Raw genomic sequence first — 14,656 nt, 5'->3', positions numbered from 1 at the left:
AATATAAGTATATAAGGCAAAATGAGCTCTCATGCAATTGAGGCTTCAGTGAACAGCAGAAGAATAAACTGAAGGGCCAGGTGTAGCTCTCAGGTCCTGTGTCAGGTCTCTGCTGGATTTTTCCCAAATTCCTAAGGACATGACTTCAAGATACTGTTCATCTGCTGTAAATAGTTTTTCCTCACTTTGCCCAGCTTCCTCAGATTTAATAAGCTAATAGCTCTGTGGGAATCACATGTTGGTGCAAAATGGTATTTTGTGGTTGTCAAACTATGTTATCTTCTGCATTTTTCTTATATTTATTAAAAGAAATGGAAAAAAAACGTGTTTTTCCAGCTAGTAGCAAAGTACCTGAAAATACTATTTAAAATTGGTTATTTGACATGTTAGTGTAAACACAATGCTGCTTCCTCCCTTGAGTTCGGATACCCATTTTATGCTTGACTGACTCATTGGTCAGTGATGGACTATATCACATCTAACATTAGCAACATTATTTACGCTATTAACATTAAGTGAAACTAGGTGGTTTTACATAGAGCTCTCATTTTGCACTTATGTGTATAGACATAAAAATATACATCAATTATGATACAAATAGATCCAAATAAAGTTGTTACAGTTCTAATTAGTTACAGCAAAAGCTGCATTGTATAAAGTCTTTGCGCTGAAAAAGGTTCTTTTTCCTTAATGGGAGACGTTGACGTAAGCCCATCCCTGCCGGCGGCATGACGTCAGCGGGCGTGTCCAACAGAGGGCACAGGGGGACTCTGCAATGGGAGGTTTGTGTATTTCTTTACCTAAAATAACAAATAACGCTTATTCTACATTATCTAGCCCTCAGTTTTGCTATAATATGACCCGATTAGCTTGGAGTGACCAATATTACGACAGCAGTGGCAAGCTGAAGTTTGCGCTTTGCCAAAGATAATGTAACGTCTCATTCCAAGTCATGTTCGGGACTTTGAAGTTTCTTAACTTCGCCACGCCTCATACTCCACTCTTGCTAAAGTTTCGAGAGAGAAAAAATAACTGGCTTTAACGTTTCTTTTCTATGAGTAAACCACTGCTTACTTACGTACCCTTCCAAAGAAAAATGCTAGCCTGTTGACAAACAACTGCCCATATAACGAATGGGTTTAACGCCTCCGTTTACACCGACAGACAGTTTTTGTGAGCAGCTCACAGAGGACAGCACCTTCCTCAAACATGACCCGAGACTGGACACAGAAGTCGTGGATAAACTCATCCTGCAGCTCAACAGAATCTACCCGCAGATCCTCACTGACAAGGAGGCAACCAAAGTGAGTCCTCCTCAGCAGCCTTTTACTGTCTCTGTCGCATACTGACAGTGGTGCAACGGAATAACATTCAAGTAAAACAATGTTAAAAAAATCGAAGTTGTACTGCTCTAGAAATACACTGCGGTGTTTATTAGTGTAGTTGCAAGTGCATAATAAAACCAGTCAAACAGCAACAGAATGGCCATGAGCTCACAAGCTGTATAAACTATGCTGTTATTACTAGTTTGATCACTTGCATGCAGCATTTGGTTTCGCTATAGCTGTTTATGGTAGCTGCTATGGTTTATGCAGTGGTTGCTAGGGGTGTAGCAATCTAGAAACCCAGACCAAAACCACTATTGAAACATCTGCATACCTGTATCACAGTTTCATCTTTCCTTACTGTGATATATACGTGGAGGTGTTAATGTCTGGTTAAAGCTGCTGTGTTCAAAGATCATTAAAGTGTGCGCTGATTGGAAATACATCACAATAACGGATGTTTTTTGTTCATGTTCAATAATAGGAAAGTTGTCAGGTCTGTGGTTTAAAAAGAAGAAGAAAAAGTGGGTTTGGAGAGTTGTTATAATTGTAGTGATTGCAGATTTTCAGAACCTCATTCTGAAAATGGAACCATAGTCAACAGGATAGCAGGAGTAAAGAAAGAAAAGCGTGAAGCTGCATAAAATTAAAATGCTCAAGCATCGTCAGGTGCCTTTAACATTGTATTTCAGCAGGCACGCTTACATAAACTAGTTTAAATTCCAGTAATAAATGTATTTATTTATGTCCCATCGCTTCAAGTGAAAATATTCCTATACAGACACCTGGAAAGCATTCACGGTTCTGAAAATCTTGAGGTTAAAACACCATAGTGAATGATTTCAGTGTAAGATTAACAAATAATATCTGTTGTTAACTGTTGTCCAGTTCCGAAACTTGGATGTACCCACAAGTGTTCGACTGGGTGAGCTCTTGACACACCTACAAGGGAAAGGAGAGGAAGCATGCAGGGAATTTTACAGGGCGCTTCACTTGCATGTTGAGGAGGTCTACTACAGTTTGCCTACAAGGCTTCACCTCAGAGGTTCGTCTCTGAAATGGCTTATACTCATATCATACCACTTTCATACATATCAGTTTTTTTGGAGGTTATGGGGAGTAATTGTGGTTATATATGTAGGCATATTTTACATTTTATTCCATCCTGCTTCCAGATTCCTTGGATCCGCTCAAACTTCCACAGGTCATCAAACAGAGACATGCTTTGAATGACAGAGGTAAGATTTGGAGGGAGAGTAAAGAATTAGTGCCAGCATGTGTGCCATGTAATATACAGTGTAATTTATTTATGTATATAACTAAGAAACAAAACTATAAAACATAAACAGTGATGCTGCTTTTAAGCTATGAGGGCTTTACACATGTTTAAAAAATAACTTTCAAAACTGTGACAAAACTATTCAAGGCAAAACTTGTATCTAATTATTTAGCACTGACATGATGCCTAATTTTTTATGTGCTTCCTGTTTTGCAGGTCCCCTCTTCTTTATGGGCTGTTTCACTTTTGTAGTGGGAATGGCTTTCTTCTATTACTACAGTGGTAAACTTTTTTTCTCCCAAATTTTTCACATGACTTCATTTTATATTGTCAGGATTATATAAATGCTCATTTTAATAGTGTGAAAACAATTTTCACTTTTCCAGAGGTAATTTTTATTTCTTTCTTATTGTGTAGAAGCTAAAGTGACTGGAGGAAGCCGGGCACTTGGGATGGCTGCTCTTGGACTGAAAAGAAAAGCTCAAGAAGTTCTTATATGGTACACTGAGGAAAGCCTCATAAAGTAAAGGGAGTCTTCTTCAGTTGTTCTGCTCTTGCTGCTTTTACCAAAGCACAACACACTATATATTTTCAAGGGTTTTAAGGTAATCATGTACACAGTGCAAATGATATATACGCTTATTTTGCTTGTTTGCATTTGGTACTTCGCAATTGAAAGTATCCCATTTAAATGGTTTTGAGGGATTAATACAGTTGAGGTTAAAACTGGTGTAGGGAAATGAATGGAGGATTTGTGCTGTGGAATGCTTCCACAAAACTAGTTTTAAAACTTTTTTTCCCTAACATCCAACTTTATTACTTTTTTCAAACTGAGAAATTTGAAAACTAAATAATGGGGTGGTTCTTGACTTTAATCTATGATTTGTTAAGAACAATTTTTTTTTTTTTTTTAAGAACTAGTTTTAAGCTCTTCAGTTAGGTCAAGAACAGCCCCTGGCTGCCATCTTGTGGTTAAAAGAGGAGCTACATCACTAAATTTACGTCTGTTTCATAAGAACTTCCCCAAATTCCGCCTCTCACAATACAAAAAGGATATTAAACGTGTGAACAATCCAGTGCCACATGGGGCAAGCCAAATCCATAAAAGTAATGCTTTAAATGTCTTTATAGCGAATGTTACAATCACGTGACTGCATCTACCAATGCGGGGACGGCTTCCTACCGCAGTGCAGTGTGGGTAGAGTTGCAACCAATTGAAAACATAAATATCGAATGTAACTGAAAACAGAGAAGACATAAATAGTGAACCACTCGTTTGAAGAAAACCACAAATATTCGACCTTTTCAATTAGACTAAAGTTTGGAAGTGACACCGTGAGTGAAACCAAGCTGTGTCCTCGCGGGTATATATGACGACGTCCTGCTTTAGGGAGGTTGTGTTGTATGAAAGGAGAGAAGGTTAGCACTCCCCTTGACAAGGATGGAATTGGCCCTAGTGGCCTGCAACACACATACGGTTAAGGCATTGCCACCTACTTCGTGGCATCTCTAACCATGTTTTTTTTTTAAATTGTTTTTAACCGTTCCTTGACCTTCCCCGTTACTGTTTAGCTGACTCTGTGTCACTTACCGCGCCCTGTTTTTCCACCGAGCAGCTGAAGAACGGAAATCTATCATACTCTTTGCTTCCGCTGTTTCGAGCAGGACGTTAATGTTTGTTAATGTCCTCGTTTGGCTTACCACTGAATGCACTGAAAACCCGGGGTCAAACTTCTCACTGAAGTAGTTACATTTAGTTTGCTACAGTTATAAATCCATATTGTATCATATAGTATGGATATTTTTGTCTTGTTGTTCATACTGTGCCTCTCCTGCCTATTTTAAATACTGTCTAGCAATAAATTAACTTGCACCAAATGTTGAAACAAATACAACTTCATAGTATTTTCTGTAAAAACGCACACAAGATATACTAGTAATGGTGCTTAAACCTTCTTCATGGTTTGAAGGTTAATTCTCAGGATGTCAGATGCTAATATTGTGGCAAATTGTAGTTTAAATTATTTTTGTGTTTGTGCCTTGTAATCAACAACCTCTAAACATAAAAATTTGACTTGTGGTGAAAATTAGTTAACATAAAGCCAGTTTGTCATGATTTGTGTGTCCTGTGCCTTACATGTGGGGATGCTATTTTGTAAAACTGACTTGTCTTCGCACAATAAACCAGTAACAACAAAAAAACACTCAACTTGATGGTTATGTAGTTTTATTTTGTATAACAAATTGTTTAAAAATAGGCAGTGTGTAACAGGAGATTATTAAAGGATAAAGACAGTGATCCTTAAAAATGCATTTAAAAAAGTCTAAAAGTAACCATATAATTCACAATAAACAAACAGAAAAACAAACTAATTCGTAAAGCAAGGAAAAAAGTTTAACCTGTTAACATCCACCAGGTCACTGGTAATCCATCATGAGTTAGGGTTTGGTTTTATTTCAACCACCGTTGATGAGGTGTAATACATTTCTTTTTGGTTCATTTGGGGTTTCCCATTCAGGTGAAAATTCTATAAAAATGGTAAATGGCCTGTATTTGTATAGCGCTTTACTAGTCCTTAAGGACCCCAAAGCGCTTTACACGATGGCAAGCTACATTGTAGCCACAGCCACCACTGGGGCGCACTGACAGAGGCGAGGCTGCCGGACACTGGCGCCACCGGGCCCTCTGACCACCACCAGTAGGCAACGGGTGAAGTGTCGTGCCCAAGGACACAACGACTGAGACTGTCCAAGCCGGGGCTCGAACCAGCAACCTTCCGATTGCAAGGCGACCTCCCAACTTTTGAGCCACGACCAAGAAACGTGGTGGACATTAACCAAACCAAAAACTCTTAACCATAGGTGGGTCAACAATGAGCTGGTGTATGCTAGGAGGTTGAAATTTTCTTTAGACAGATTTTGCATAGCTCTTTAAAAAATAAAGCAGTTAAGGCCCACTGTAAACATTATTAGAATGGTAAAGCTGTTACACATATAACACCTCTTACAGCAGCAAGACAGAATGAATCATGATGCACTCACCATTGTTAATTTTCTTTGGATTCTGTGGTAGTAACTGGCATACTAACCTGTTTAAGAACTTCAAAATAAAAGCAGGTGGTCTTCTTTAGCTGTTGTTTGGGAAACCTTCACAGTGATTGTGACTATTGCTCCTGATGTTTGTTTTCTGCATACAGACAATTACTTATTTGCATCAGTAACCTGAGCATTATAAGATCTGAGGTAACAGACTAGTTAATAGCCACATGAAATAAGAACTGATCAACACATGTAGGGGAGACTGGGGATAGTTGTAATGTGGGTCAGTTGTAACACTTCCAATTTCTCCAATCAGGGCTAAGTTTCAAATGATGTGACACATCCTGTGCATGCCCAATTCAGTTCTGCTATCACATGTGGAAAAATCAGCACATTTCGTCAAACACAGACAATTTAACATGAAAAAAAGTAATTTGTATGCCAAAAAGTAAGTTTTTCTATTTTATTTCAATTTGTAATAGCATTATCTGCTTTGCAGTTAAACTCATCAAACTTAAATTATGTTATTTGTATGTCTATGGGGATATATTCTGTGTAGGTCTTTAGTGCTAATGTTTTAGCCATTGGCTGTAATGTTAGCTAGTTCATGGCTATAGGAGTCTGGGTCAGTTGTAACAGCAACAGTCTGGGTTAGTTGTAACAATAATGCAGATGTTGCAACTTACCACACTATTACTTTAACTTATATTAAACAAGTTGGGGCAACGACATCAGCAGAGAGAGGTTCACTGGTCGCTTTAGTATATGCGGTTAATGCCATTGGCAACACAATTCCTCCACTGTTTGTGTTCCAACACATACATTATGCAGACCACTGTGTCAGAGATGGACCAGTAGGAAGTATTGATAGTGGAAATAAGTCAGGATGGGTGCAAGAAACAGATTTCCTCATCTTTCTGAAGCACTTTGCAAACCACACCAAGGTATGATAAAAAGTAATGGAATTGCGATGCTGGTGAACAACTACATTTTTTCAGCTTCATTGTTATGTTCAAAATTGGTGCAAGAGTTGTAGGTTATAATGCCCACTGAGCCAATGAGGCCAAACTCAAGGAAGACCAACCAAAATGAATGAAATATTCAGTTGCAGAAATTTCCATAATTTGTCTTTTTTGGGGGGTTGGAATATGTTCAAAAGCTAGATTTCTGCATTCTGTCACACACACACATAGCTACATAAATGGCTCTAAGTGCATTCATGTGTTGAATAAACAAAGATTACATGTTAATGTTTTGTTAGTACCCTTATTTCATTGTGTTACATTTTACCCCAGGATATGTTACAACTAACCCAGACTATGGGGTTAATTGTAACATTTCACTCTTCGTGTTTGAAGCCATACCATGCAATGGGTAATTGTGCTGCAGAGAAAATAGCTGCACTATTTAATAGCAGAGACATGTAAATACTTTGCATTACATTTTGAATCCACTACCTTCAACGAGCTCCAATTTACAGACAGAAATGTCAAAAATGTTACAACTGTCCCCGGTCTCCCCTACATGACTGGCCATGGTCTGAGGAACTCCTTTTACTCAGAAACACACACACAGGAGACAATATAATGTAACTTGATTCTCTGAGTTCACTGGTTCTCCTGAGACCTGATAGGTTGAATTACAGAAAAGCAAATACACCTGCATGCCAGCCAGTTTGGTGAATAAATATCTTGTCTCTCCCTGTCTGGATGTCCTGCCTTTACTAAATTGATCAGTAGGGATTGAAAACTATTTAAAACACAATCAACCGCTCGAGCTGGGCTGCTGGACACCGAAGGCCGTAATGAAGACGTTGATAACCACTATGATAAAGACGAAAGCTGTGGTCACATTCTCCAAGATGTCCAATCTGTAGTGATTTCTTTCATCATTTAGATTCCACTTAACTAAACAGAAGAAGAAAAACATAATCGTGAGTATAGAGGAATGGAAACATTAGTCATTATTACTGTTTGTGCACAGTCACTAGGAACTACCTCATTTCCTCACATGGGGGCAATACCGTTTTCTGTCACATCAATACTGAAAGATAAGATATGAATTAGCCGACAGCTGCTGCCCTCAGATGTATAATTAGTTCTTTCCTTCAGTGAGACACTACATAACAAGGCAATGTTTATGGGTCTGTTTATAATCAAGTGATACATGCTATCTAAATGCACCAAATCTTCACGTCAACCTTGGCTGAATGAAACCACCCGTGCTCTCAGACACGACGTGCAGAGAGAAAATGGAAAAAGCATCCTGCATGACCGCTTAACAAAATATCAGAAAACTGATAAAGCTGCAAAATCTGCTTTCCTATCCAGTGTAATTTCTACCAGTAGTCACAAGCCCAGATTTCTTTTTAATATTTTTATTCTGTGGTTAACCCCTGTGCCACTGTTCCTAGTGTAGCTTCCTTTGCACTGTGAAAACTTTTTGAAACATTTCACTGAAAAAATCTCTGCTTTAAGGTCCCTGCATTCACAGGCAGTGTTAGACCTAGATTCACTTTCTAAATGCTCAGCTGTTTTTCAGCAGTTTGAGCCAGTGAATTTTTCTGCGTTAGCCTCCTAGGACCTGGCGTCCACATATGGGGACATCACATTTTGGGTTATTTAGACCAAAATACTCAATTTTTCTCTACAAGGGCCTGATATCCACTTACGAGGACATTATACTGCTACTGTTCTATCGAAATTCTTCTTTAAACGAATATCCTCATATGTGGCTCTCATTTTTCTTAGAAACAAAAATCAGGTAAAAAGAAAAAAATCGGGTAATTCTTTGTTTTTACATTACTGTACTGAGAGTGCGCTTTTAAGAGTTTTTAATGATCTTTTAACAGTCGACTCAGGTTGTTCTATTGTTTTTGTCCTTTTAGATTTGACTGCCACCTTTGACACAGTTGATGATAAAATTCTTTTATCAAGACTTGAACACGTTGTTGTTCTTTTTCTGTTACTATTGGGCAATACTCCTCTTCCTCTGCGTTGTGTTGTGGTGTGCCACAGGGGTCTGTTTTGGGTCCAATTCTGTTCTCCCTATACATGGGGTCTATTTTTAGGAAATACAACATCTCCTTTCATTGTTATGCTGATGACATCCAAATTTACTTTCCCTTGAATCTGGATGTCTCTGTCCCCCTGCAGGCTTTGCTAAACTGTCTACATGATGTTAAAGACTGGTTAACTCAGAATTTTCTCACACTAAATGAAAATAAGACTGAAGTTATGGTTTTTGGAAGTCATGTCCCTTTTGATAAGCTAACTGACTAAGCTAACTACCCTTGGTCCTCTTGCTTCTCATCTTTCTCAAACTGTAAGGAATCTCGGAGTGTTTTCAGGTAGCTCTTTTAAATTAGAGAAGCAAGTGTCCGCAACAGACTACTGCAATTCTCTCTATTTGGGTCTTCAACACTCATCTCTCCATCGCTTGCAGTTAGTCCAAAATGCTGCTGCCCGTCTTTTAACAGGTGTTAAAATGAATGAACACATCACTCCAGTTTTAGCAAATTTACGCTGGCTTCCTGTCAAATATCGTATTAATTTTAAAATTCTTTTACTTACTTTTAAAGTTGAGAATTTTGCTGAGAATTTTGGTTAAAAGGCTTAACAATCTTCCTTCACGTTATAGTACATGCTTTAAACTTAGACTTCACATAGCTGACAATGAATATTTGCCATTTTTGCAATCGATAAGAGAATCGATAAAGAATCGACTCGTTAAACAGAATCGAAACTGGAATCGGAATCGTGAAAATCTTATCAATACCCATCCCTAGACAGCGACTAGAAAAAAACAACTTTTAAATTGCATTTATGAACACATTTATGAATAATACCTATTTATCACTTTATAAATTAAAGTAGTAAAGATAATAACATTATGGTTTACACTGAATTAAAAAAAATTCTATAGGCTCATGTTTTGATTTTTTTAAAGGTTTCAAGCCAAAAATACCAAGAAAACTGTAACAAAGTTAAGCAAATGGAAATCTGGCAACAACCTCCAGACTTACCTATGAAAATGAGCAGAACTCCGACTAGGATTTGCAGAGTGAGAGAGATGCTAATGAGAATAATGAGGGGCACGTAAAAGGTGAAGCTTGGTCCTTGCTGCATCACTGCCTTCAGCTGGGAGGCATTAGCCATGAGCAGAGCTACATCCAACATGCTTTCTGCTGCACTCTTCTTATTGGCATAGTGGTTCATATTCAGGGATCTCTGTAGCCGCCTCTCATGGCCCCACCGCGGGGTCTGAACACAAACACAAACCCCAACATAAGTATAACAAAGACAGTGAATATTACACACAATCACATTTAACAGCTCTACTCTCGATAAAGCTCAAAACATTAATACATTCAGGTAAGTTACCGGTTTAGTAATTATTAAATTAAATCACAATAAACACACTTGAATGTAGTACTTGTTTTGCACAATTTAACTAAAAAGCACAGCGATCTTGTTCTGTTGCATAAACTGGGGTATTTACAAGGTTACTTTAATATACAGAAGAGGGAGAAGTCCTCTGCTGCTGCCATCATAATGGAATTTATTTCAAAATGTAACTGGCTGACTTTACAGTTTTGGTTTCCCTAGAACAACATGTCATGATTAAGAATGACTTTCTTTTGTATTCAGCTTTCGTCGGCTCCGAACTATAAATGACAAAAATAATGCAGCAGAAACAGGATATTTTTTGACTAAGCTTCACGTAAGACAAACAGCCCAGAGTTTGTTTATCGCCTGCTTTAGTCAACACATGACTTCTCAAATCTCACTGAATGTCTTTAGCAATATGGTGCATTGTCCATGTCTGGGTGTTGTTTCAACATGTCACATGCTGAACCTGAGAAGCGATGTGGACGATATTAATGGAAGTGAAAGTATTTTTTTAAACTGAACAGCAACTCTCATCAAGTAGAAGGAGAAGGAGTTGGATTTGGGCCAAATGTCATAAATAACACACATCCTCTTATTTCTTTTTTTTCCCAAGTGACCAGGTCACAAAAACCCCAAAATGACCTCTATCCAAACACAGGGGAAAGTGAGTGAAGACGCTTATTAACATCTCATGAATAAGTATTTGTTAGAGCATACATTTGACATCATACAGGGTGAAATCACCACACTTATCCCACTATCAGGGTTACATGTTTGATTACTGCGAGATACTCAAGATTATTTATTCAATACTGAACAGAAAGCACTAAAAGAGAAAAAAAAAGTAGTAGTTATCTTCAGTTTCTATTCCAAGTTAACTGGAACTAACAAAAAAAAAAAAATTAAAACTTTTCGTCACAGGAAACTATGGTCACTGGTGAAACCCCAGTTTCTCCTAATGAGATTCTCATACAAATTGCTCAAAGTTTCAGCTGGGTGGAAGTTTAATTGCCCAACAACACCAACCGTGTGCACCGGTTGGCAACATTATAGTCTGACTCTGACTGCAGCCATGAAAGCCTGCCAGGCCACAGAGGGAGAAAAAGATACTTATGAGGTAGAATTGAGAGTCACCAGCTTTCACTCACTATATACTTAAACTCCTAACTGGTGCTCTCTCTCTCTGAGCTACTTTTTCTTTGTTTAGTCTTTGCTATTTTTAGCTGAAGTTTTCTAGATAGTTCACCACATGTGATAATCATCTTCCTTCAAGGGATACAAGTAGGCTGGCAACTAATTACAGTCCTATTTCCAAAACGGTTAGAACACCTATCGTAAATATAAAACTGCAAAGAACTTTTGGGGATTCCATCCATTAAATATCATTAATGGATGAAACCACGGTTACGGCCGACCGTGGTTCAGGGGGTCGGGAAGCTCATCTTGTAACCAGAAGGTTACCGGTTTGATCCCTTGCTCTGTCTGTCTTGGTCGTTGTGTCCTTGGGCAAGACACTTCACCTACTGGTGTTGGCCAGATGGTGTGATTTGGCAGCCTCACTTCTGTCAGTCTGCCCCAAGGCAGCTGTGGCTACAACTGTAGCTTACCTCCACCAGTGTGTGAATGAATAGTGGAATTGTAAAGCGCTTTGAGGGTCTCGAAAAGCGCTATATAAATGCAATCCATTATTGTTATTAATATCATCAAAGCATCTGCATATTTTAGTCTCTGTTTGACACTTGCAGTACTATCTGACAAACAGTTGAATGGCCCTGATCTTCAGATGAAACTGCACTAGCAGCATTCTTGCTAATTTCAAACACATTCCAGCAGCGTGGGTTTATAGTAAAGGAATTATGTCCTGACCCCACATTACTCAAAAAAACAAAAAGAGTCAAACAACAAACTGTTGGGTAAAAAGGGCAATGGGAACATACTTTGCTTTCTAGTGCAACAACTGATTTCCTCGATTCAAACATTGTCAGAGAGTAAGGCCACACCAATTTACAATTTTTAAGATCAATACTGATATATAGTGATGTAAAAATCCAATATATGCTCGCTGGCTGGTGAGTGATGACTTCTGATTAACAACTCATTAGCCAATGAGCAACCTTTTTAACTCATTCTGACCCAACTCGAGGGACTGACCTCACAAACTCAGCAGGGAAGTCTTTACAGAGGTCAAGAGAGAGAGAGCTGTTTCTATAGGACAGGAAGTGTTTTTACAACCACAGCTTTAACCATCTTCAGATAGAATTTTTTGAGGTACTTCTGAATTGGCTTTTGGTTTTCTATCAACATCTACCAACAACTGTGCTGCAACAAGAGCTATGACAACACAGTGGTAAACAGAATGAGCAAAAAAAATTCCTCTGTTTCAATTTTTTGGACTCAGGGCTGCATTATTTATGTGATCACATCATCTATCAGCAGTATTATTTTATTTTACATATCAAAAGAAAGCCTATTACTAGTAAAGATTAGAAATCATAACACTAACATTAATGGGGCAATCTGGATGATCAGCTTGTAATACTGCGTTTAGTCTTTGACTGTTGCTCATGTGTGATGTGGTTTTCATTGTGTAGCTAACCAAAGGCCACCATAACCCAAACTACTATGGGAATGAGTGACCTTTGGCTGCCATTCCTGTTTTATATAATGTCTGTGGTTAATATTAAATCAAGCTGAATGTACTACGCAGTCTAAGGAGCACAGGAGCTCTGAGGTGAGAACTTGGTGTATGTCTCTCACACTGACTTGATCATTATTACTTTTAATTATTACTGACATATCGGGAATGCAACTAATGCGACTCAAATTATGACTAATCAAATTCATAACTAATAGCTATTTAATAGTGGTAGTAACAAACTGATTATAAGATTCACTTAATCAAGTAACCTAATAATTTTGATACAACTCAAATGAGCCTGTCAATCATTAATGACTGGGTTTCTCTGCCTTGGGTTTGGATTACCCATTGCATACTTCAGAGTCTTTCCTGTGGACTACTATCACAGAATAAGCAGTGTACCCCACAACACTTTATTGTAGCTTTCCACTGCACTCATCTGCTAAGGTCAGCATGCAGTGTATTCTCATGCAAGTGACACCTTGGACGTTTTGATAAAACACAAAATGTCATTGTTACTTTAATGTCATAGATAACTCTAAACATCTCATATAAATAAAGCTCCTACTGATCTCAGACTACGGACACAAAGGCATGTTAAAGGTGTACTATTTGAACAAACCACTTAGTTACATGTTATCACTGATTTTGGGTGAGCTGGTCCACCTGATCCACCTGATCCTCCACAGAACAATGCTTAAACTCCGTCCTCATGTATCATCTGAAGTAAACTGAGCCTTTGGACAACAGCAGATGAGCTCTCTCTCACACCACAAAACCAAGTGGAAAATGTCAGAAAATGTTCAAATTAGCCTTGGAATTTGAGGCAAATTAAAGCAAACCCCAGCTAACTGGCTACAGTTAGCTCACTACATGTCTAATACTTTGAATGACACAAGTTCAGTCACTCTGGTCTACATCAAGCGACATTATGAGGAGGAGTGAACAGATGAGAGAAATGGGGGGGAAAAAAACCCGTGTAAACCGGGAATATCCCACACTGCCACAAACTGGGAATTATTTCTGTGGGAATGTGCGCTTGGCTGAGCCTGAGCAGGATGTTAGTGGGGGCTTAATATTGCTAAACAAGAATTTGTTGGCAGTCCTTACCTCTGCCTCGCCGTTTTTGTCCGCATCGCCGGTCAGTTCGAAGTTTTCAGTAGCCATTATTGTCAATGTTTGTCGAAGAGGATGTTCATGTAGCTCCGCCGTGGGTCTCTGGGAAGCCGCGGCTGTAGTCGGTCCTTACAGGCTTGTACAATGAATATGTGAGGAAGAAGGACGAATAGCTTCAGACTACCGCCCCTAAAACATGAGGGCGGCTGTCCTCAGAAAAGCGGGGGACTGATAGCAGAACTGCGAGGAGGGCTGGGTATCACTATACTATATATATGGGGTTAGTACGACACACTTATAGTAACAAATACACATAAATGGAATTTTATTTGGATAATTGTCACACTTATTCGCTGACAGACGGTTGAAGAATGACTTTACTGCCATCTAGTGTGGTAACACTGTATTGCCCTTAAAACAAAAACCAGAATTGGAATAAATGAACTGACTCTTTTTTGCACTCACATTGTATTTATATCCAAGGCTGTCCACTGAGAGGAGCTCACTCTCTTTTGAACCAAAACAAAAGTAAAAAAGTGTAAATGATGTGCAAACTGCCAATAAAATGTAAGGATAAATAACGTAATCTGGTACAATAGTTTGAGGTGTTGGAGAGCATTGTATACCTGGGCTGTCAGTCTGTGGGGCACAGAACCTGTGGGAGACCAGTCGTATATGTGGAGCACAACAAGTTGAATTCATATGATTATATAAGGAAAAGAGACAAAGAATTTATTTAAAAAATTAGCATTTGACATGTGAACTATTTTTATTTTTTGGTTTTTGAATGTTCTACACTGTCTTAGATATAACTTTACCTGTAGTCGACCAAAGTAAAAAAAAAGAAAAAGAAATATATATATATATA

The 14,656-nt window shown here is 38.4% G+C and overlaps 2 protein-coding genes and 1 non-coding gene across 3 annotated transcripts; 2 read left to right on the top strand and 1 right to left on the bottom strand.

The window, feature by feature from the left end:
* The first annotated feature begins 680 nt into the window (after window positions 1–680).
* Window positions 681–4,806, top strand: card19 (caspase recruitment domain family, member 19). Its single transcript, XM_026167819.2, has 6 exons — window positions 681–782; window positions 1,165–1,304; window positions 2,214–2,370; window positions 2,501–2,563; window positions 2,821–2,886; window positions 3,022–4,806. Exons 1-6 carry the CDS (start codon window positions 776–778, stop codon window positions 3,129–3,131), a joined length of 543 nt encoding a protein of 180 aa, XP_026023604.1. The 5' UTR covers window positions 681–775; the 3' UTR covers window positions 3,132–4,806.
* On the top strand, window positions 4,002–4,129 carry LOC113023123 (U6atac minor spliceosomal RNA). Its single transcript, XR_003272516.1, has one exon. It is a non-coding gene; the product is annotated as a U6atac minor spliceosomal RNA (small nuclear RNA).
* An 8-nt stretch (window positions 4,807–4,814) lies between the features above and the next one.
* Window positions 4,815–14,610, bottom strand: ninj1 (ninjurin 1). Its single transcript, XM_026166389.2, has 3 exons — window positions 13,783–14,610; window positions 9,668–9,905; window positions 4,815–7,550 (listed from the first exon to the last, which is right to left on the bottom strand). Exons 1-3 carry the CDS (start codon window positions 13,837–13,839, stop codon window positions 7,408–7,410), a joined length of 438 nt encoding a protein of 145 aa, XP_026022174.1. The 5' UTR covers window positions 13,840–14,610; the 3' UTR covers window positions 4,815–7,407.
* Window positions 14,611–14,656: the final 46 nt, after the last annotated feature.

Source organism: Astatotilapia calliptera, chromosome 5 (genome assembly GCF_964374335.1).
Source record: "Astatotilapia calliptera chromosome 5, fAstCal68.1, whole genome shotgun sequence".
Lineage (NCBI taxonomy): Eukaryota > Metazoa > Chordata > Actinopteri > Cichliformes > Cichlidae > Astatotilapia > Astatotilapia calliptera.
The sequence above is the reverse complement of the archived record's forward strand: the minus strand, read 5'-3'. Positions and strand labels throughout refer to the sequence as shown.